The 23157-nt window shown below is 48.3% G+C and overlaps 2 protein-coding genes across 6 annotated transcripts; one reads left to right on the top strand and one right to left on the bottom strand.

Moving 5' to 3' along the window:
• Positions 1-941: 941 nt before the first annotated feature.
• Positions 942-14298, top strand: STRADA (STE20 related adaptor alpha). Of its 5 annotated transcripts, none has more exons than XM_054088107.1 (13): positions 942-984; positions 1853-1936; positions 3210-3267; positions 4109-4137; positions 8122-8224; positions 8744-8865; positions 8997-9105; positions 9226-9349; positions 9502-9673; positions 10249-10353; positions 10512-10753; positions 11406-11448; positions 12873-14298. In XM_054088107.1, the coding sequence occupies exons 2-13, from the start codon at positions 1901-1903 to the stop codon at positions 13023-13025; spliced, it is 1296 nt and encodes a 431-aa protein (XP_053944082.1). In that variant the 5' UTR covers positions 942-984; positions 1853-1900; the 3' UTR covers positions 13026-14298. The 5 variants fall into 5 exon arrangements, with proteins under 5 accessions (XP_053944082.1, XP_053944084.1, XP_053944086.1 ...); XM_054088109.1 differs by having other exon boundaries at positions 963-984; positions 1853-1912; XM_054088111.1 differs by lacking the exon at positions 4109-4137 and having other exon boundaries at positions 963-984; positions 1853-1912.
• Positions 5648-22565, bottom strand: RNF113A (ring finger protein 113A). Its single transcript, XM_054088113.1, has 11 exons — positions 22410-22565; positions 21262-21338; positions 21044-21148; positions 19149-19256; positions 18757-18866; positions 18447-18553; positions 17797-17886; positions 16887-16980; positions 16155-16261; positions 15430-15534; positions 5648-6062 (listed from the first exon to the last, which is right to left on the bottom strand). The coding sequence occupies exons 1-10, from the start codon at positions 22507-22509 to the stop codon at positions 15446-15448; spliced, it is 987 nt and encodes a 328-aa protein (XP_053944088.1). The 5' UTR covers positions 22510-22565; the 3' UTR covers positions 5648-6062; positions 15430-15445.
• Positions 22566-23157: the final 592 nt, after the last annotated feature.

Below are 23157 nucleotides of genomic sequence, written 5' to 3' on the forward strand. Positions count from 1 at the left end.
AGGACTCTAGAGCCGAATGCAGGTCTCCAGGTGAGAGTGGAGCAGAGAGGCAGGATCCCCTTCCCCCCCTGCTGGTCCCACTGCTCTGGATGCAGCCCAGGACAGGGTTGGTTTCAGGGCTGTGAGCATCCATTGTCAGCTCACGCTGAGCTTCTCCCCCCCTCACCACAAGTCCCTCTCTTCAGGGCTGGTCCTAATCCATTTTCCAGGGGCTGCTGAGGGACCTGGAGTTGTTTATCCTGGAGGAGGCTGAGGGGAGACCTTATTGCTCTCTACAACTCCCTGAAAGGAGGTTGTGGAGAGGAGGGAGCTGGGCTCTTTTCCCAAGTGACAGAGGACAGGACAAGGGGGAATGGCCTCAAGCTGTGCCAGGGGAGGGTCAGACTGGATATCAGGAAAAGATTTTCACAGCAAGGGTCATGGGGCGCTCCAGAGGCTGCCCAGGGAGGGGAGGAGTCCCCATCCCTGGAGGGGTTTCAAAGCCAGGCGGGTGCGATGCTCAGGGACATGGTTTAGTGTCAGAAAGGAATGGTTGGACTCTGATCCAAGAGGTCTTTTCCAACCTGATTCTACGATTCTCTTCTCCACCCAGCCTGGATTTGCGTTTCATAGAATGGGTTGGGTTGGAAGGGACCTCAAAGCCCACCCAGTCCCACCCCCTGCCGTGGGCAGGGACACCTCCCACTGGATGCGGTTGCTCCAAGCCCCATCCAACCTGGCCTGGAACCCCTCCAGGGATGGGGCAGCCACCACTGCTCTGGGCAGCCTGTCGCAGGGCCTCCCCTCCCGCACAGGGAAGCCGTTCCTAGCGCTCGGCACAGCCCCGGCCCCTCTCAGGCCGCCGCGGGAGGCGGACGCTTCGCTCCGCGGTCGCAGCGCGCGCGGAACCGTCGCCCGGGCCGCTTCCCGCCGGCGCTGACGTCACGTGAGCGCCCGGGTCACGTGGCGACGCGCTGACGTCATAACGCACGGCGTTGAGCGGAGGTGAGCGGTGAGAGGCCTGAGGGCCCGGAGGGCGGGTGAGGGGCTGGGGAGGGGAGACTGAGGTGAGAGAGCGGGGGTGGTTCGGCCTGGAGAGGAGAAGGCTGCGGGGAGACCTCAGAGCAGCTTCCAGTGCGGAAAGGGGCTCCGGGAAAGCTGGGGAGGGGCTCTTTGCACGGGCCTGGAGTGATGGGATGAGGGGGAACGGCTTTAAATTGGAAGGGGGAAGATTTAGATCAGTTATTAGGAAGAAATTCTTCACGCTGAGGATGGGGAGGCCCTGAGGTTGCCCAGAGCGGTGGTGGCTGCCCCATCCCTGGAGGGGTTCCAGGCCAGGTTGGATGGGGCTTGGAGCCCCTGATCCAGTGCGAGGTGTCCCTGCCCATGGCAGGGGGTGGAACTGGATGGGCTTTAAGATCCCTTCCAACCCGAACCATTCCATGATTTTATGATTCAAACACACAGAGCACTAAAAACAACCAATCCTGAGAGGGCAGCACACAAGTGAAGGGGGTTACCAGGAAAGATAAATCACCTCGACACAATCTGGTTTAACCAACTTGATGAGAGGATGAGGAACTTGGGTTCCATTGCTTATGAGAAATTACAGTGTGATGTGTTTGGAGTTTGGGGACCCAGAGCCAGTGGGAGGTGTCTCTGCCCATGGCAGGGGGTTGGAACTGGATGGCTTTAAGTCCCTTCCAACCCAAACCATTCCCTGATTGGGTGAGTGGCCCTGGTGGGCAGCAGTGATGGGCTTGGGGCTGCCGACCTTGTGGGGAGGCGGTGAGGTGCCCAGAGGGGACCAGGAGGGGCCTGGAGCTGCCAGTTTGGGGAAAGCGGGAGGTCTGACCTCCTCTTGTGCCTGCAGGTTGCCTGTCCTTTCATAAACCGCCTGTGCCACACAATTGCGGGTCCCATGTCTTTCCTTGTAAGTAAACCCGAGCGGATTAGGGTGAGTGTTGAACGCCTTCACCCCTTTCTGCGTGCGGTAGCTTGTGCGGGGCTCTGTGGTGGGGCCGCTCTCTTGGAAGCACCGTAGAATCGTGCTGGAATCCCTGGGCAAGGAGTCATTAAATAAGCCTCGCTGCAGCCTTCACTCCCCGTGCCCCACTGTGTGCACGGCCAGGGGCCCAGCACAGTTTTGTGATTAATGAAAATGGAAGCTATGCCAATTATCTCCTGCCTTTCTTCAGGAGATCTATTCCTCACCCATGTCCACCGCCTCTTGTGTGGTTTTACAAACCCACCTTGGGAAACTGAACACAGAGGTTTTGTTTAATCCTTAAGTGAGGATGTTTCACGCGAGAAAAACATTACATGTGAGTTCTGAGTCATTGTCACCTAAAGATGAGTTGGTGCTTCCCAGGACTGGCTTCCCTTCCACAAAAAAACTAAATCAGGGCTTGGGCAGCCTGGTTTAGTGGGATGTCCATGCCTGTGGCAGGGGCGTTGGAACAAGATGATCTTTAAGGTCCCTTCCAACTCTTAATTGTTCTATGATTCTAAACTGTTTCTTCAGTTTTTTTACCAAGTAGACAGGTTCTAACATGGGAGTCTTTATGATTGTTTATTTAACGTTAACTCCACAACTAACACTCTGCAAGCCTAAAATTGCATGTTATATCACCCGTTATGTGTGTGTGTGTATATATATATATTTTTCTTTGAATCACAGAGTTGAATAGAGCGGTGGAAACATTTCTTTGCACAACCTACTACTTGCTCTGAACTTAAACATGAATTCTGGAAGACAAGAACAGCTTTAAATTACTTATGTTTCTAATTTTGCATTCAACCAATGGATAAAGAGCCAAAATATTTAAGTTCTCTAAGACATCGCCTCATTATAAATAGCTGAAACTATTTTTATGCCTATTAAACCCTAACAAATAACTTTTATTTTCTATATAAGGGAGTTGTAGCATGCTTATTATTTTTGCTGTATGTGCATGTACAAAGGTTCTTGTTTGAGTGACCAAAAATTATGTTAATGTTATTGCAAGTGCATGCTGGCCGGGAAAAGCCAGAGCACCTCTGCATGGGTGCGTGCCATCCTAGTGGCACAGGAAGAGAATATTTGTGTCCAACATAAGGATGTAACTCCAATATTGCAGAAGAAAGCTTTGAGGCATTAGGATTCTCAGGGGTTTTGTGGGGGAAGGGGAAAAAGAAGCTTGTCTCTAGATGGAAAAACTAATTATCTGGAGGATTATTTTTCCTTTCAGCGGTGGGTGTCTGAAAAGTTCATTGTTGAGGGCTTAAGAGAGTTCGAACTTTTTGGAGGTAAGTTTTCCTCTTGTTAGATGACACTGCTAGAAATGTTTTACTTTAGCCTCAAGGTCTGTTAATTTGGTTGTAAATATGTATCTTAACTGTAAAAGTGATGAATCAATCTGGTTGTAGCACCAGATCTGGTTATTCAAGCTGGCCAGCCCTGTAAAGTTAACATGAAAGTGTCCAAGATCTATCAAATAGTTGGAAACCGGTTTCTTGCAGTTCTGTTTTCAGACCCTGTGTTCTGTATTTCATAACACAACTTTTATTTCCTATGCAAAAGATAGATTTGGGGTTTGGGAAGTTTAATTCTAGTGTTTCAAGTAAAAATGGATTTTGAATCTGATGATAGTTTTCCCAGCGTACCTGCAGGAGAGCTGATGGGTTTGTTTGGCTTCGTGCGTAACGAACAAAGTTGCCCACTAGGATGCAGAATTCCCGATCAGTGACATAGAAAGCAATCAGAGATAGGAAAGATATCTCAATCCTGAACTTCCAGGTGGAGTGGAAGAATTTTCAGTACTTGAAATAAACTTTAGATAGTTTCTTCTGTATTTAAGCAAAGTAGAGATGTCATTTTTCAACGTGTTTGGAAGTATAATTAAAAGCAACTTGCAGTTTACATCTATGTTGAATATGTGAACAGTAGCACTATTTGAATCTTTTTAAATTCCCTCCTTGTTGTATAGTTTGATTATTTTTAGTGCTGCGACCATACATGTGAATTAAATGTCTTTGTCTAAAAAAAATATTGTATATATTTAGTATCCAAAAGCTCAGTTTTCCAACTATATTTTTAATGGGTATCTGTTGAACACAATGTGGTGAACAATTGATTTCTTTACTCCAGAGCAGCCTCCGGGTGACTCTCGGAGAAAAGTAAGTGACTTTTGCAGGCTGTGGTGCTGTGGTTCATTGCATGGAGATTATTCCTTGTGGAAGTTTGATTTTTCTTTTTATCTTAGTTATATATTTCATCTCTATATTTAGCTCTACAAGTGTGGAAACAGGTTTCACCCTGGAGTGGAAATTTTGGTGTGTGGTTTTGAAACTAGAGGTGAAAAGGCAAAACTTGGATTTGTGCTTGTGTCATTGTCCCCTCTCCCCCAACTGCCCAAGAGTCTCGTTTATTGAGATGATTTAGATCAGAGATGCTGAGCTCTTTTAGCTCTCTTGTAGAATAAAAGGAAGAGGTTAGTGAAAAATGGGCCTAAAAGATTTGATCTTGGTCATTCAAACCCAGTCGAACACATCGATTCTGGTTTTCTTTCTCTTCCCTGTAGAGCAGCCGCAACAGAGGCCACAACATCAAAACCAGACATGAAGTAATTTTTGATTTGAATTGACTTTACCTGTTGTTGTCTGGTCATCTTTAGAGCCGATTCCATGCACGCTTACAGAGCTTTGCCTCTTAAAAACTAAAATCACTTGCAAACAAGGAACATCTACTCAAAAACGTACAACCAAGATGCGGCAGTTGAAAACGTTGCTCTGCAGGCCCTGATTGCAAACTGCCTGGTTCATGGTGAACAGTGCTTATAGATTAACACGGCGTACCATGAATTTGTCTGAATGATTTCCCACCTACCCACACAGTACTGAAACATTTTCCATGCGCAGGTGTTGCTCTAGTTTAAGCTAATTACAAACACAAATTAAATGTGATTTCATTATAGCCCTGTCAGTTAAAGCCACTTATAATTGATTTTTGTGCCCCTGTCTGTAATTTATGGGCACAAACAAAACTGAAAATATGAGATTTGCTTGAATATTTTATATAAACTCAAGTAAATTCACAGCTTTTTTTAAATCGCCAGGCGTTTTGCATATACTGGACTGGAAGCAAATTGAGATTAGCATCTGTTTTGTCTTTGTTACAGTCTTCACCTGGGGTTTGGTCACCTCTGCAGTGATATTGCCGACTTTGATGTTTACATCTAAATAAAACCTTAGTATTACCAGCAGACAGTAAATAATTTGGGGAGAGTGATGGGAGGAAAATTTTTGTTGCTCATGCTGAAAATGAAGGAGGGAATGAGGAGACAGACAGAAAGGCAGCAGAACAAAAATGACATTCCTGCTTCCTAATTCAAATGAACACCATTTGGCCGATGCAGATCCTTGCTAGCATTGCATAACTGATTTTCTTATGGCATTTGTAACAGTAGTTGCTTTTCAGCAATTAATTTCCATAAACTTATCTCAAATTAAAATCAGATCAACAAGCTAAGAAGCTCTTGATGAATGTCATGCCATAAAGCGAGTCGTATGTGACTTCATTTTGCAGCTGCTTTTGCCCATACACCAAAAATTGTCCTGTGTGAAACCACCAAGGAGCTTTCTCGCAGTAATTCATAAATGACATTTCAGTTTAACTTTTTTATTTAAAAAAAAAAAAAGAACTCTTGTATGATGTTGATAAATTCCTGGTAGAGCTCCTTTTGCATTGACTCTCAGTTACTGGTCACTAACATGTAGAGAGGTGAGCGAAGACCCTGATTTACTGGAAGATGGGAATTTACAGTGTTTTTCCATTACTGTTGAAATGGCCTGTACCATTAATAAGATTAAATTCATTTAATCTTCTGCATTTGTTTTGTTGGCTTATGCTGTATCTGGAGTGGACTTTAATACAGCAAACCACTTACATATTGCTTAGCGTTTCACCACTGTCATTGCTCCATAACGCTGCTTATCAGAGCCTCCCGCTTTCATTTCCTTGGTGGTGCCTTTCTGCTTCAGAGGTTTCCATCTGCCTGTGTGTCTCTTCTGGCAGTCTTGCTGTTGACAGGACTGGGAAATTGCTGGAAGAAGCAGTGAATGATACAATTGAGATCAGAATTGATGGGTGTCTTTAACAGAAGTTTGATGTCGGGGGGATGAAAAGTTGCTGCCTGTTCTCAGCCAAGGAACAGCACTGTGTAGTGATATGACTGTAATAAAGGATTTGGGGAGATCTCAGGGATTAGCTATCCTGAAACAGGGCTGAGTTGTCTGAGCTGAAATTATACCATAGCGCTGTCCACAAATATTAACTTTTGCCTTTCCCTTTAACTCCTAAATGTACCTTTTTTAAAGGTAGGCAGAGAGAGAGAGAAAATGTGTGCTGTGCAAAGTCAGGTGTGTTGCATCCTGATCTGGGACACGAGCCCTGGGTCCCTCCTGTAAATTTAGGGACTCCCTCTGGCTGATTAAGGGGAAAAAAACACCAATTGATCTAACAGATATTTATTCTCCCAGGCAAAAATCTTGGGAATAGAAACAGAATTGGCTTATCAAACCCTTGGTAGGAACAGTGAGGACGAGGAAAAAAGAAGGAAAGGAGGGAAATGAAAGAAAAATAGCAAAGATTCACCACCACAAGGCTCCAGCTCTGAAAGGATCCTTCCAGGATGGTGAGCGCACAAATGGCCCCTCTTCCAGAGTATTATTTATGGTTTTTGGTGGCCCTGCACAGTGCTGCTTCTAGGGAAGGTCTGGAACTGTTTGGGGAGGGCTGCTTCTTCCCAAGGTGGGTGCTTTGGGCAGCACGCGCAACTGGGCTGCTTGCAGGAGTGAGAGAAGGTGTTGAAGGCCACTGCCTCTGCTACGGTCTGCGCTGTGATTTAAGGCAGCTGAAAAGAATCAGTCATTTACAAGGTGAAAAGGTGGAACTTGGGAGTCATGACTGTTCGTTTACTCCCAAGGTATACTTTGGACCCAGTGAATTCACATCTGTGCATCTGGCACTAACTTTACCCTGGACTGAGTGCAGAACAGCGAGTTCCTTGTTTTTTTATAGCTGTCACTGCATTGTTTCCATCTTTGAGTGATGGAAAAAAAGAGTTGCAGTCACTGTAGGAAAATTCATGAACCTTTTCTGCTTCATGTAGCATGAGAAAAGGTCTGATAAAGGGCATTCGCAGTTGATGAAGGCTGAGGTGGAAAAAGGAGCTGGAGTTCCAAATGTCAGGAGGAGTTAATGTTCTAGAAATTTGAGATAACTAAATCTGATCTTAGACACCAAATAAATTTGGTTCCTCATTAGAATGCTCTCCTTGTGACTTTGGAAATCTGAGGGAGTTAGAAGGTGTAATGAGACTTGCAAGAAGAGTTTGTCTTCTGCAAAATCCTGCTTGGGAAGATTTATGTGTATGTGAACAGAGCAGATAGCTTAATGTCAGCTGTAGAGAAGAAAGGCTGCCAGGCTTGTGAGTGCTGCTTCCCTGTGTACTGTGGGGTCTTTTATTTTCCTTCTCTAAGCCCTAATGCTTTGCAGTTAAGTTTTTGCTTTCATTTGGAGCTTCTCTTTTCGTATGTGTCTGATCTTCATCTCTCAGGCTAAGTTGGTTCATCGCTTCCACCGCTCAGCTAAAGCAGCTTCAGCTGCGCTGGTCTTAGCTCAGAGGAGCAGCTGAAAGCCAGAAGCCATCAGACAGAAACACCGGCTGCCGCAGTGCAGAGAAGGGCTATAAACACGCTTTCTTTGGCCTTTACTCAGGCAACAGGATGGCGGCACAGCCATCTGTAATTAATGGGAGAAAGGTAGTTACTCTGAAGCAGTGCTTAAGCTGTCCTGGGGAATAATAATTGGCTTTATCCAAATATTCCTAAAGAAATTCTAGCTTATGGTAATTAAGAACCTACCTCTTACGGTTACATGTTTTGAAACACAGATATCTGGATCTTCTGAAATGGGGCATCTCCTGGATTTCAATTGATAAATAACTATTTAAAATTATTTTAACAGCAATTAAATTCTCTCTTCTATACTCAGTACTGTCTCATTTTTTTTTTTTGAGGTGTATGATAATATAAGGCGCAGATGTTTTTTCTGGTGTGTGATGTTATTACTTTTGACCTGACTTTGTTTTCTTTCCCCAGACAAATGAGGCGAGCTCCGAGTCGATAGCTTCTTCCCCCAAAAGGGACACCATGAGCAACTTCCTACCGGACAGCAGCTGTTACGAGTTGCTCACTATCATAGGTAATACTGCTGGTGGGCTGGAGGGTTTGAGTCTGCTTGGCAAAGAAAACAACTTTGGTGGATTTATTGGCTTTTTCTTGCTTGATTGCTTATTTTTGACATGAGACGCCTGTCCTCTTTGATTTTAAAATCACTTTATTGAAAGATGTGACAACAATCCTAAAGGCTTTAAACTGAAAGAGACGTGTGGTTCGTTAATGATAAGGGACTGAAGTACAAAGTCGGCAGAAGCAGCCCAAAATCTCTCCCTGCCCTTGGTGGGGCTGTGGCCTCATCGTTTTATTTCTGTTCCAGTTCTGAGCTTGAAAGACTGGATAATAGTGCTGGCTAGGAGGATTTCTCTTGATGGAGTGCATGCCCAGGAAGGTGGTATCTCATGGAACAATTACGTTTTCGCAAGGTCAAAAATAATTGCAGTAAATGAGCGTAAAGATCATTTAAGGGTCAAGAACTGGAGGAGTTCTCCAGAAGTGTGTGGTTCTGGAAATATTCCTGAAGCTTTAATGCCTCTTCTTTCAGGCAGAGGCTTTGAAGACTTGATGGTTGTGAACCTGGCCAGGTATAAACCCACAGGGGAGTACGTCACAGTCAGAAGAGTGAACTTGGAGGCCTGCACAAATGAAATGGTCACATTCCTGCAGGTAACACGAATCCACTAATACCATAATGCATATTTAGGAGAGGACAGACAGCAAGAGCAGTGTTTATCAATGCTGTACTCATATTTCTGCATTTATTAAACTGAATCAAGATATCTTTTTTTTTATTTTAGGGGGAACTTCATGTTTCCAAGCTCTTCAACCACCCTAACATCGTGCCATACAAAGCAACTTTCATAGCTGACAACGAGCTGTGGGTAGTGACGTCTTTCATGGCCTATGGTAGGTGGAGAGGAAAGACCTTTGTCTATCCATTGTGTTCTGTGAAATGAAATTTCAAAGGTGAAGTATCCTTGGGGTTTTTTTTTCCAACTGTTTAAGAGGTGTTTTGTTTCTTTTTAGGTTCTGCAAAAGATTTAATCTGCACCCATTTTATGGATGGGATGAGTGAACTGGCTATTGCATATATCCTCCAAGGCGTGCTGAAAGCACTTGACTACATCCACCACATGGGCTACGTGCACAGGTATTGAACAAACCCACGAGCCGTTTTCCTTCTTTTTTGAAGGTCTTGGAAATCCTTTGCAGTGCCCTCGTGCAGTAAGTCTTCCTGGGAGAGCTGTAAGGAACAGAACTTCTTTGGCGCCAGAGTTTTTTAACTATTTTCACTTGTTTCAGGAGCGTTAAAGCCAGCCATATCCTGATTTCTGTGGATGGGAAGGTGTACCTCTCTGGCCTGCGAAGTAATCTGAGTATGATCAACCACGGGCAGCGACTCAAAGTTGTTCATGACTTTCCCAAATACAGCATCAAAGTCCTGCCTTGGCTCAGCCCTGAAGTCTTGCAGCAGGTGTGTTTAATAAAACTAGTTTTTAGCGGTATATAGCATCTCTCTAATTTTGCGTTCTTGTGGCATGTTTAGGGGGTGTAGGGTGGAACACAAGACAAAAGCCACAGGGTTACTTTTATCTTTTGATGAGCTCTATCATTTTTTTATCTCCTTTTTACCTTGAAAGCAGTGACCCCTAGAAAAGGGAAGCCTGTATTCTTGTCAAAAGGGGCGATTGCTAAGAAGCCCGTGTTGCATTGTCTTTATTTTTCTTCCAGAGGAAGGTGCACAAATGCGAGGAAGGGGAAGGGGAGAGGTTAGAGGAAACAGATCTGTGGTGGACACAGGGCGATTTGGTAGAATTTGATGTGTTTGACTAGATAGTTTTCTTGTCAGTACCTCTACAAATTCTCCCACTGGCAAAAAAGCAATACATTAGGTGCGAGTTACCCTGAGGCGGATGCCATCCCTACGAGCTGGCTGATTCCAGTTAAATAAACATTTGGATTTGCTGTTCTGCATATCAGCTTGTGAGTATTGCCCATGCAATCACTTCCAAGTTCACCAGGCTAATTTTGATTTTCCTTTTCATCTAGAATCTCCAGGGTTATGATGCAAAATCTGATATTTACAGCGTGGGGATAACAGCCTGTGAACTGGCGAATGGACACGTACCCTTTAAAGACATGCCTTCTACTCAGGTAAGGTTTAAAAGCTTTCTCATCCTTCATCCTGGCACAGGGAACTGCTTTCCTGCACTGGGATGTCAAGGCAGAAGGGTGCCATGTGTACCTCAATGGGAAATCTTAACTCTCTGATCTTATTTGCTTCGATGTTGCTCATTTCCCTTCTTTTCTAGATGCTCTTGGAAAAGCTGAATGGAACTGTTCCCTGCCTGCTAGACACCACCACAATTCCTGCTGACGAGCTGACCATGAAGACCTCCCGTTCAAGTGCTAACTATGGGATGGGCGAGGGCATGGCTGTTGGCAGTGTCAGGGCAGCCAACGGAGAGCCAGCCCTGCACCCTTACCTTCGGACTTTCTCCACCTACTTCCACAACTTTGTGGAGCAGTGCCTCCAGCGGAACCCCGATTTCAGGTAAAGCCAGGTGGAAGCTGCCTTTCACAGACCTGCATTGTTCTAGGGCTGATTAAACAGTGAGAGCAGAGATTGTTGGAAGTTCTCTTTCCAAAAGCATAGTGGAGTGAGGACGTGCTCTGAACATTGAGAAGAGCAGTCAGGGTGTGTAGGGCAAGACCACTTTGAGCACTGTCTGTAAGACAGCCTGAAGAATTGCTTTGCAGCCTCCTTAGGGGGATAGAGTGGTTTTACATGTCAGGAAGAGAACAACTTGTTTTTCTGGTCCCTATGAGACTATATTTACCCAATTGCCTTCACTACGAATGTCTGCTCTTTGGCCAGCAGAGAATAACGATGGGAATTTCGTTCCCATCTCTGCAGTGTATTTTCCTCTGCAGTGAGCGTGAGGCTGTCTGTAGCTGTGACAAACTTCCCTAGCACAGAACACGGTTCAGAAACTTCCCTTTGACCATTTGTTGGGGTGCACAAGTAGGTAACTTGGGCAGAAGGTTGAACTGCTTGCATAAAACATCATGTGAACATAATGAACCCTGCAGCTGAGAAATGAGAGAGGCAGGAAGGACCCTGGCATTTCCTTTTTTCCACTAGCTGACTTTAAACACTGATGCATTTTCTTGTGCGCTTACTTTATTCTAACTCCCTTCCACAGGCCAAGTGCAGGCACTCTGCTTAATCATCCCTTTTTCAAGCAGGTAAGGGGCTCGTTTAAACTGCAGATAAAGAATAGTGGCTTTCCTGTAGTTTTTGTCTTGCTGTGTCACTGAACCTTCGGGTGGGAATGTTAAGTTGCTGAATTTGTTGTGATCTGAAAGGATTAAGTTAATTTGACTAATTATAGGGCAGCCCGGTGATCCTCAGATTCTCCTGGGATGTTCTCATAGAATCATGGAATGGTTAGGTCTGGAAGGGACCTTAAAGCCCATCCAGTTCCACCCCCTGCCATGGGCAGGGACACCTCCCAGTGGATCTGGTTGCTCCAAGCCCCATCCAACCTGGCCTTGAACACCTCCAGGGATGGGGCAGCCACCACTGCTCTGGGCAACCTGGGCCAGGGCCTCCCCACCCTTATCGTGAATAATTTCTTCCCAATGTCCAATCTCAATCTTCTCCCCTCCAATTTAAAGCCATCCCCCCTCATCCTGTTGCTCCAGGCCCTTGTAAAAAAAGCCCCTTCCCAGGATTCCTGGAGCCCCTTTCAGTCCTGGAAGCTGCTCTAAGGTCTCCTCGGAGCCTTCTCTCCAGGCTGAACAACTTCAACTCTCTCAGCCTGTCTCACATCAGAGGGGCTCCAGCCCTCAAATCATCTCCATGGCCTCCTCTGGACCCGTTCCAACAGTTCCACCTCCTTCTTATGTTGAGGATTCCGGAACTGGACACAAGACTCCCCATGGGGTCTCAAATAGAAATAGTGTCAAAAAAAAAAGCCACCAAAAATCACATTCACAGGTTACATCTTTCAAAAGATCATTCTTTTGGAGCTGCACTGCCTGTTTCTGCCTTAACCTCTATCCTTTAGGATCCAAGATGCCACACAGCCCAGAATGCGATCAGATGACAGGAAAACATTTCTTCCTAAGATCCTATATAAACCTCCCTTCTGTCAACTTAAAACTGTTCCCCCTGTTCTGCTCTAAGGTCTCCCCGGATCCTCAATTTCTCTCTTCCTTATCTGAATAGAGGATGTATGTAAATCTACTGGTCCCATGTGCCAGAATTTTTTCACCCACAGTACTAAGCATTGGGTCAAGGCCATCCTAACCTGGTCCTGAGACCAAACTGAGGTGGCTTCTGCATTGCAGACAGCTCTGTGTCAGGCTGGCGAGCTCCAGCCCTGGTGTGGGAGCAGGCAGAGGCTCTCCTCCCCCTGCAGTGATTATCGGGCTTGCTCTGAGCTGGTGGTGCTTCACTGAGGGGAGCGTTGGGACCACAGCACGCAAGGGCTGCTCAGAAGGAGCACGCAAAGTGCTTTCTTGTTACGAGAGATGTAGTGGCAAAGCCTTGCGTGTCTCTGAGCGGGAGGGAGGATAATGCTGTGTTATTCCCGTCTGCCTGGAACTACACATTGTTTCACTCATCTGTGATGGGGAAGCAGCTGAGTTCTCTCTTCTCTGTGCAGATCAAGCGCCGTGCATCCGAAGCACTCCCTGAACTTCTGCGCCCCGTCACCCCAATCACCAATTTTGAAGGAACACGTCCCCAGGACCCCAGTGGCATTTTTGGGCTGGTGTCCAACCTGGAGCAGCTGGATGTGGATGACTGGGAATTCTAGAAAAACAGGGACTATACCCGGTTCTGGAGGAGCTTTCTGGACATTGTAATTCATTGATCCTGTTCATAAAAGGTGATGAATGTTACAGAAGAGTTTACAGGTCCTTGGGAAGGAACTTCAGCTGCATCTTCACTTAGGAAGTAGCCTGGAAACAAATGGACAGACCGGAGCTGGGAAAGGATCAACCCCAAGGAACTGTGGAGCATCCCCGATGGTGCAGTGCCTGGAGCCCCCGTGCTTGACACTCAGCACTGGTAGATCACTCGCGTGGGTTGAATAGAGTATGTGTTTCTAAAAATCACTGGCTTCCTCACATCACAGTTGAAGGCTGTGCGTTCCTCCCTCTTTGGTTCTTTCTCTTCTAAGGGTGCCTTAGAGTTAAGGGGAGGCAGAACAGCTCTTAGTGTGGGGCATTCTCTTAGAGCTGGTTCTATTATTACAGGCTAACTAGAGGTTGGGATTGTGTTCTTAAATGGAGTCACTGCTTTGTGATGGAAAATGGGAGATCAGAGGTGACCAGACTTTGTTCCAGACACATTCACTGCATTGGGTGTTCCTCTACAGCACTAGATTCTTCTTTTCCAGTTCTGGAGAGAACTTTGGAAGAAGCTCCTCTTGCTTGATGCCAGGCAGGCTGGGCATTCCAGCCCCTGCTCCCACAGCTGCCTGGGTCCCCAAAGTGAGCGTGTACGCCCCTGAAATGGACCGGCTACTTTTATCCCATCCCCCCCAGCTGAGCCTCCTGTTAGCTGGGCCGGTTTCACAGCATGTAATGCTTGTAGCAGCTGCTTTCAGTAACTTTGCCTGGCATGGAGGAAAACCCAAGTTGACTTTCATACGAAATCCTGTTGCTCACATCTCCTCTTTGAGCATCACTTACAGAACTGATCCTAAGCCTTCCATTACCATTGCTGTTTTGCCTTTCCTAACGAACGGCAGGTAAAAGCTCGCTTCTCCCATGGCTCCTCTGGATTTACAGCTGGGCAGCTGCCCTGCTGCTGTGGCAGCTCTCCCATTCCGTGGCATTTGGTTTTTGGAAGCATATTTAAGGCTTTTAGTTTGACCCTTCCAAGGACCACAGGTACTGGAGGTCTTTCTCCTCTTTAATGAAGCAGAGAACCCAGTCCTGGAGGTGTGGTGGATGGGGGTAGTGGTACTGGCAACAGGCCCTTGTGTTCATGAGCTGTTCTTAAACCCAGATGAAGTTTGTTACTCTAGTTGGTTTTTTTTTTGCCAAAAAGAAATAAAATATTTTGGAAGTTGTTTTTTTTAAGCTGCTGTTGCTGCAAAATGATGGGAGCAGATCTCAAATGACACCATGGGATGGCTGTGTGTGCGCTTACACTCATTTCCTTACTTAAAAGGCTGCTGGGGCTGAGTGGCAGAACGTGCCCAGATGGTGGTTGCTGTTCACAGCTCGCAGCACTCCTGGCTGCAGCTGCTTTTGTGTTTGCAAACCATCTTTGTTTCAGCTAAAAGCAAGAAGCTGCACACAACTGCTCTGCAGTTTCAGCAGTGCGCACTCCTGCTCCCAGCGCAGGGCTGCGGGTTAACAGGTGGGGCAGACCCACCTCTGCTTCCACTCTGGGAGTGCGAGACTCGTGATTTAATTTTATTACAGGAAGTAGATCTTAATTTCCTGGCTCGTCACGAAGCCCACAGCTTGTGAAACTCCCTCTCCCTCACCCAACAGCCTGGACAGTATGCGTGGCTGGTACTTGGGAGCAAGAAAAAGCAGTACAACAGCACAAAGCCCTCGGGATGGCGTTAGTGATGCTGCAGCTGTTTCCTTGCAGGAAAGGGACTATCCAACCAGTGTTGCCCACTGAAGTTTGAAGCCTCTCTTGAATTCTGCTAGAAACCAAGAGGCCGGCAGAAAAGACAGGAGGGAATGCACTATAATAAATCCCTGCTAACTGCAGCACTCCAGCCTGCTTTCCTGAGTTTGCATTTTTTGGGTGAAAGGTGAATTTAACACCAGCTAATATTTCTCATGCCTTTCCCCACTCAAAGATCATGGCTTAAGTTAACTCAGAGATAGCTTTGTGCTTATGCAACCGCAGGAGGCAAGTGGGATCAGCGCAAAGTCAGGAGTGGAAGAGCAGCACTCTGGTCCAAGCTGGGAGTTAGGAAGTAACTGAACCCCTCCATCGCCAGGCGCTGCACTCACGGCCTAGCTGGGGCTCTGGTGGCAGCCGGGTGGTGGCACAGCTCCCCCCTTAAGCCTGGCCTCACCCGCTCTGGCGTGTGCCTTCACAGAGCAACAAACAGGGAGTCTGACACAGACAGGACACACTTCAGTGGCTCCAAGTTAGATACACACGCTCTGGCTAAGGCTGCTGGCCCTGAAGCGACTGCTGTGAACTTGTTTGTTCCCCCATAAAAGCTTTATTCAGCTACATACAAAACCAGGTGCTCTGCTACTGTGGATCCTCTCCGTGGTCTGAATGCGGCTGCTCCTCTTCCTCCTCCTCCTCCCCTTTGTGTTTTTCCAGTTTTGCCATGAGCTCTGAAAAACAGGAACAGGCAGGATGAGGCTGCAGGGGCTGCCCCGCACCAAAGCCAGGTGCCCACGTCCTGGAAACGCTCATCTCCACAAGAACCAGGGCAGCTACTAAGAATCCCTTGCCTACACAAAGGCTTAGTGAGGGGCAACCACTGTTTGCTGAGTCCAGGGCATCAGAAAATCATGGAATGGTTTGAGTTGGAAGGGACCTCAAAGCCCATCCAGTTCCACCCTCTGCCATGGGCAGGGACACCTCCCACTGGATCCGGTTGCTCCAAGCCCCATCCAACCTGGCCTTGAACCCCTCCAGGGAGGGCACAGCCACTGTTTCCCTTGGCAAGCTGAGCCAGTGAAAGGAACATGGGCTCCCATGGCACACCTTCCCTACCCTCACCCGACTCCCCACGTTCCCCATTTTGGCAACCTAAGACGCTCGTTTTGCACCTAAGGAACCACCAGGCCACGAGTATCGCCTGGCACTAAAGGAAGCTCTGCCAGCAACCAAGAACTGTGAGTTCCAGCTCAGGGCCAGGCCCAACACCAAGAAGGTTCACCAGGAGCCGGTGCCTTTGCCGCTCCGGATGCTCCCGCTGGAAGCTCTCTCTCCCACAAGTGCCCGGTACCTTTTGCTGGGTTGAAGACTCCATTGGTTTGCTTGTCGCAGACGTAGCAGCGCTGGGATTTGCGATAGTGTTGGAGGGCACAACTCTCACAGAAGTAGTGCCTACACCTGTATGGAGACACAGAGGCCACTGCAAGTCATCAGACACAGTCGCTGCGTCCAGGAATTCAGAATCATTGACTGCTGCTCCCCCGGGGATGCAAAAGGGAGCTGCACACAGAGCTTCCTCTGCATCACTCTCCCCATGAAAGGTGTTTCATCATTCCTTTGCTGTTGTGATGGCAAAGCCATTGGGAGTGCTTCCAGACAGCAGGTGAGCAGCATGAGAGCAGGCTGGCCAGGCATGATGTCCAAGCTGCCCCTCAGCCTTGCCAAGCTCTCAGCTTCCCCACCCTCCTGCTGCCGTGCTCACACCATGCAGCGTGTCAGTCAGTGTCCGGGAGGAATAAAGGCATGAAAACAAAATCTCAAGGTTAAAGGGAAAGGTGATGTAATGAGACAGCATCTACGGATATAGAAAAGATGCTTGGACAACAAAGAACAAAGCCTTGAAATCTCTTCCAAGGAGATGCTCCAGAGGCAGCTTTGAGATTGTCTGGTTAGCAGAAGATTTCCCCACCCACCAGAGAGCCACAGCGGACAAGAAGAAGGTTCCACCCACCCGCCTGTGGGTGAATAACTGAACAGGATCGACAGCAGACACTTGGCTCCTCATGCCAAAACCACCACCTACTTGGTGACCACAGGGTTCTTGAAGGAACTTCTGCAGATGAAGCATTTGAAAGGCATATCCTCCTCATCACTGCTCACCTCATAGTTTTCCTCATCTGCAAAAGAGAAAGGTAACCTGACTGGAGCAAGAGCAGAGGCAGCCAGACCAGCCCATGCGTCGGGCATGAGATATTAAATACAGAGAAAGCACAGTAGGTGGGACTGAGTCTGCTCTGGCATCTGGGTGTTGCTGATGTCAGTAACACATGTGGGACTGAGATATAATTAGGTCTAATGAACCAGCGTGCTTGTTGCTCATCTCACAAGAGTGAATTCCTTCCCCCCCCACCTCCTCACTGCTATAGAGACAGCCTCCAGCCCCCAATATTGAGGTTTTCTTCCAGCTGCCACCAAACTCTTTGGCTTCAACTGAAAGGCAACTGCTGTCTTCCCCTCAATTGCACAGTGGTTCGTGAGCAACACTCATGAGCCTTGGGCTGCAGATACAGACACTGCGTGCGAGAAATAATGACGTGACATAGCATGGGAGCATCCCAGCTCCTGGGCAGGAGACGGTCACGTCTCCCCAGCTCCACACAGCTCGCAGCTGAGACCCAAACAACAGCAGCGCTATCCTTTTACAGAGAGCCAGAGGAAATAATTCCCTCTGGTGGCAGCCAGAGGTTATCTGAAAGCAGCAGATTTGCTCAGCTCTTACTGGTGCTACAGTTACCTGCAGCAGGGAGTTCCACAGCTTTGGAATAACGAGTCCTTTCTAATACTAATTCAACCCATGGCCTTGGCAGTCTGAGACAGCCAAGAACCCATTGTATTCTTAGTAACCCAAAATCTGTAAGTCACATTTACAGCGTGATAAAAGCCCCCTCCCCAACTAGACCAGGAAGAGGGAGAGCAGAGGTGTGGTGCCGTACCATTCACTCCGTACCGGCCTTCATCCAGTTCCCGTTCGATCTGCCAGCCGTGTTTGTAGTCCGAGCGGTCGTGGAGGAACTTGCAGCTGTCTGAGCAGCACAAAGGATGAGGAATTAACAGCCAGGCTGTGCGGGGTTTGGTGTTCAGGACATCTCATTCAGGGGCAGGTGAAACCTGACTGCTTTCTAGCTTTCTTTTGTGCTCCAGGGCAGTGCCAAAGTCTTGGAGCAGGCACAGGATCCCTCTCAGAGCTGACAGGCTGTGAGGATCACGCTCCGTGTGCCACAGCAACACTTCCAGCATTTACACACATGGGAAGTGGGATAAGGAACACGAAATCCCATCCCTCATGTGCCCTCTGCAGCCAGAATACTTCTGGGAATGTGGGTCACTGGAACATCCCGGGGTCCCTCCTGGGACTCTTACAAGCCCTGATTAGAGGCCACCAGCTTTCAGAAGGGCTGACACAAATGACAAGGACGTCACATCAAACAACTCTGGCACAGTGTTTCACACCAGCTCTGCAAACAAGTGCCTGTAAATGAGTAAGCGCACACCTTAGCGCCACAAATATGGGATCACAAGCTGAACCAGACCCCTCTGCAGGCCTGGTGTGGCACGTGCTCTGCTGCAGGCAAGATTCACTCACCTCCAAAGCCACAGAACCCAGTTTCTTTGTAGTCCTTACAGATGTCGGGCTGGTAGTCCCATCGCACCGTGGCCCGCAAGTGCTCTGGAGCACGGATGGGTCCTTTTCTGAAAGGGTGGGAGAAGGCTCAGGCCGGCTGCGCAGCTGCAGTGGAGAAGGCCCCTGGGGGCCTGGTCAGAACCAGACACCAGACTCATTAGACAGAAAGAAGCAGCAGGAACAGCAAAGTTCAAGTCCCCAACAGATGCCTTTGGGGATGGTGCCTGAGCTCCTCTGTGGTCCCAGTCATCTGAGGCTCATCCCAACCTACCTGACCATTCCTGAAGAGGCATTTCCCATTGACGTGTCCTTCGGTTTCACATATTTCTGGTAGTTGTTAATACCACGGTAAATTTTATCATCTTCCTTTCCTCTCAGCTCCTAGGGCAGCAAAAAGAAGGTGATTAAGGATCAGGAAAGCTTCATGACACACATTAGCTTTAACTACTCTGACAGCAGACTCCCTTCTGAGCTCTGCTTTCCTTCCTTAATACCAAGATGCCAATAAAGCCAGAAAATTGCCCTATTCGTAAGGGTTATGCTCTTGGCTTCTCAATTTCCAGGGAAGAAGAGACTCAAACTCTTCTTCAGTGTGCAGAAAGGGATGAAGCACACGTACTACTGCTGCAGCATGCTAGCTCTGACAGAGCACAGCTGACTCACCTCCTGAATTTTCTGACTGCGCTCGAAGATGGCCTGGGCATCTTTCTCCTTCTCTGTGTCCAGTTCATACACTGCTGTGGCTCCCATGTCTTCTGGGCCAACAGGTTTCTGAAATGCAAGAAGAATTTGTGACAACAGCAAAAAGAAAACCTGCACAAGACAAAGAGAGCTCCTTGGCTACCTGAAGGGCTGGTCACAGAGCAAGTACCAGACAGGGCCAGCTTTCCCTTCCACCAGTTTCCACCATCCCTTAGCACCTGTCAGGGAGAATCCCTCACTGGCCGGATCCAGCCTAGTGCTTGCAGAGGCCAGAGTGCCAATTGTCTATCGCTCCCAAGTTTTAGCCTGCAGAGTCAGAAAACACTTGTCCTTACTTTACTCCTTCGCACTCAGCCTCAGCTTAGCTGGAAGCTGAATTTAGGTCTCCCATGTCCAACACCTCAATCACACGACCATCCCACCTACACACAGGATGCTGGGTCTGAACTCTTAACCCAGCTGTGGGTGGCTTACATTCCGTTTTAACACATTGGTATGGTTTACATTCCTCTTTAATGGACGGAGCAGATACCTATTCCTAATTTTTATCAGATCTTCAGGAACAGCTGCGAAGAAACTGAAGAATAATTACAGGCAGCCTCGATTAAAACCAAGTACCACTTAGGCGCCAAAAGCTCTGGAGCCTCAAAGCTGTCAGGTCCTCCTGCTCCCCTCCCATTCCCCTACAGCAAGCAGGGCTAACAACATGCTGCCCCCCTTGGCAGCAGCCAAAATGGTGGGTAATTAAAGCACAAGGATATATCCACATTAATCTCTAATGTGACAAGGAGACCTTGGTCTGACCTTGCAAGTGTGACTGGGGACAATTGGGGATTATTCCTATTTTATGCAGAGGCACAGACAATAAAGAAATAGGTCTGAAGAGGAACACACGTCGATACCTGCTCTTAATCCTACTTATATCCTGCCCAGGCTCCTACTAATGGGTGAAATATCACTGGATCAAGAGGTAAGTTAAGAGAAAAATCTAGTGGGAAGAGGAATCTGAGCTGTGCCCAAACCTCCACAGCTGATTTCTCTCCACTCCAGATGTTAACAGGACACTGTGGACCCCCCACCCACCATCCCAATAAAAGTGTCCTCTCTCTATGGCTCTTTCCACATCATTAGCAACATGGATTAAGACAGAAGCACTGTTATACCACCTTGTGAAGGAAGATGGTCTAACAGTGAAAACAATAACCCAGCAGTAGGGCAAACCTGAATCAAGTGCTCCCTCTCCTGAACATTTTGTGCCAAGTTGGGTAAGTCTAGAGGCATCATAGGTTTTTAATTCCCACCTCTAAGAGGGAAAGTGCAACCTTAGATGGCCTCCTGACAACACAGGGTGTATCAGGAGAATAAAATCACCATAAGGTGCTTGAGGGGACAAGGAGCTGCATCTACAGATAAAAAAGGAGAGACTGAGAGTTGGGGTTGTTCAGCTTGGAGAAGAGAAGGTTCTGGGGAGGCTTTAGAGCAGCTTCCAGTACTGAAAGGGGCTCCAGGAAAGCTGAGGAGGGGCTCTTGGTCAGGGAGTGCAGGGATAGGACGAGGGGGAATGTTTTGAAGCTGAAAGAGGGGAGACTGAGATGAGCTCTTAGGAAGAAATGTTCTTCTGTGAGGATGAGGAGGCCCTGGCCGAGGCTGCCCCACCCCTGGATGTGTACAAGGCTTTAAGCAATCAGATCCAGTGGGAGATTAGAACTGGATGGACTTTGAGGTCCCTACCAAGTGAAACCGCTCTGTGATTCTATGAATGGCTGATTCCACATTTGCAGAGACAAATTCTCTGTACCAAGTGCGGGATCTGCCAGTCCCACCTCAGCTCACACCATCCACTGCCCCATCCTTACCGCCGACCTTGTTGATTTGTAAGTGACTCCGATCTCCTTTGATGGATCCTCATCATCGCTGCTGCTCAGCGCGTACGCGGGCTTCTCCTTTGTGCACCTCCTGGTCTGAAGAGCAAGAAGACAGCAGCTATGAAGGATGGAAAGTTCCAACACTGCGTCTGGCTGAAGCTCGGCACAGCAACGCAGACGCAGCTCAGATGGTGCTGTGGCTCCCTCACCTTCTGGATCATGGGGTTGGGAATCTCCCGCCGCCGCTCCTTCCGCACCACCGTGCTGCCCTCCTCACCACTGCTCTCTGAGGGCGAGATAAAAAAATGCCAGCAAATAAACTCTCTAAGATTTGGAGTTTCAGAAAGCAAACATCCTTTACTAGGCCTGGGCAACACAAGGGATTGATCTCCATCAACCATCTGCAGCGCGACAAAAGCTGTTACAGAATGGATTTCCTACTTACATGCATGTGTATAAATTTTCCCAGAAATCTTATGCATTTTATATTACTTTCCAAGGTCTAATTTTAATGTTATTATGAACTTCACAACAGTCAAAACTCTTGCTAATCTGGAGCTTTGGAGCCAGCTCTGCCTGACCTTGCATCGTAAACAGGGAAAAAGAGGTGATTACAGAAAAAGACACCTCTGCTCAGCTCGGATCATCCTGGACACGAGGTGTTATCAGCTCCAAAGAATGAACAGTGTCTGGGAAATACACTGTCTAAAAGAAACCATGCTATCAGAGGGACATTCTAACTTTCAAAAAATACCATTAGTTAGATGAAACTGAGCTCTGCTTTAGCTTAAATCAAAATATTCCACTTTTTGCAACAGGAAGTACCGCTCGTATCATTATAAACTTCACAACAGTCAAAACTCTTGCTAATTTGGAGCTTTGGAGCCAGCTCTGTCTGATCTTGCCTTTGAGAAAGGGAGGGACTGCAAACAGAGGTGGTTACAGAAGAGACATCTGTTCAGCACAGATCATCATAACAAGACGTTATCGTGTCCAAAGAATTAATAGCGTCTGGGAAAAATGTCTAAAAGAAAATATGCTATCAGAGAAAGAAACCATGCTGTCAGAGGGCCATTCTAACTTTAAGAAAATACAATTCCTTAGATGAAACTGAGCTCCACTTTAACTTCAATCACAACATTCCACTTTTTGCAACAGGAACTCCTCCTCCTATCGAGGGGAAAAGCCCCGCGGGGGGCGGAGGGACCGCGGCTCAAGCTCAGGCTCTGCGGCCCGGGGTCGGGGCTGGGGGCCGCGGCGGGACTGCCTCCCCCCGGGTCCCTCCTGGCCTCCCCGCGGGGCCGCAACGTCCCGCCGCCCCCTCAGCGCCCTCCGTGAGCCCCCGCCGAGCCCTCACCCCGCTCCTGGTCGCTGCTGGGCCGCTTGCGCCGGCCCCTGCCCGCCGCCAGGCCCCGCTTCTTGAAAACGAAGCTGCACACCGCTCCCTCCTCCGCCATCTTGTGCCGCCGAGGACCGCCCGCGCCACAGAGGGCCGTCCGCAACCCCTAGAGCGACTACCCCGCGCCACAGAGTGCCACCCGACCCGCCTAGAGCGACCGCGCCGCGCTGCGCCCCCTGCCGGCCGGGAGGACTGAGTGCCCGCAGCGGGGAGGGCGGGGGTCCGTGGCTGCTGCACCGGCCCCGCTGTGCCCTCTGTGCCCCCTGTGCCCCCCTCGGCTCCGGCCTCCCCCGCCTCTGAGCACGGCAGCGGCTCAAGTGCAGGAAAGGGCGAGGGTGGCGGCCCCTCCATCCCCATCCTCATCCCCGTCCCCATCTCTGTTCCCATCCCCATCCCATGTTCCTATTCCTATCACTATCCCTATCCCTATCGTCATCATCATCATCATCATCATCTCCATACTTATCCCTCTCCCTACCCCTGTCCACATCCTCATCCCTAGCCCTAGCCCTACCCCTAGCCCTATTGTCATCATCATCTCCATCCTTATCCCTCTCCCTACCCCATCCCCATCCTCATCCCCATCCCTATCCCCATCCCCACCCCATCCCCATCCCTACCCCTATCCCTATTCCCTATACCTATACCTATCCCTATCGTCATCATCATCTCCATCTTTATCCCTCTCCCTACCCCATCCCCATCC

This window comes from Cuculus canorus, chromosome 25 (genome assembly GCF_017976375.1).
Source record: "Cuculus canorus isolate bCucCan1 chromosome 25, bCucCan1.pri, whole genome shotgun sequence".
NCBI classification, from domain to species: domain Eukaryota; kingdom Metazoa; phylum Chordata; class Aves; order Cuculiformes; family Cuculidae; genus Cuculus; species Cuculus canorus.

What these genes read in the sequence shown, in the direction of transcription:
- STRADA (XM_054088107.1), top strand. Translation starts at nt 1,901, where the DNA reads ATGTCTTTCCTTGTAAGTAAACCCGAGCGGATTAGG. An exon ending in GTAAACCCGAGCGGATTAGG is followed by an intron (nt 1,937 to 3,209) that starts GTGAGTGTTGAA and finishes TTTTCCTTTCAG; the next exon opens with CGGTGGGTGTCTGAAAAGTT. An exon ending in AAGACATGCCTTCTACTCAG is followed by an intron (nt 10,354 to 10,511) that starts GTAAGGTTTAAA and finishes CTTCTTTTCTAG; the next exon opens with ATGCTCTTGGAAAAGCTGAA.
- RNF113A (XM_054088113.1), bottom strand. Translation starts at nt 22,509, where the DNA reads ATGGCGGAGGAGGGAGCGGTGTGCAGCTTCGTTTTCAAGAAGCGGGGC. An exon ending in CAGCAGCGACCAGGAGCGGG is followed by an intron (nt 21,339 to 22,409) that starts GTGAGGGCTCGG and finishes TCTCGCCCTCAG; the next exon opens with AGAGCAGTGGTGAGGAGGGC. An exon ending in TGGGTTCTGTGGCTTTGGAG is followed by an intron (nt 17,887 to 18,446) that starts GTGAGTGAATCT and finishes TGTGCTGCTCAG; the next exon opens with ACAGCTGCAAGTTCCTCCAC.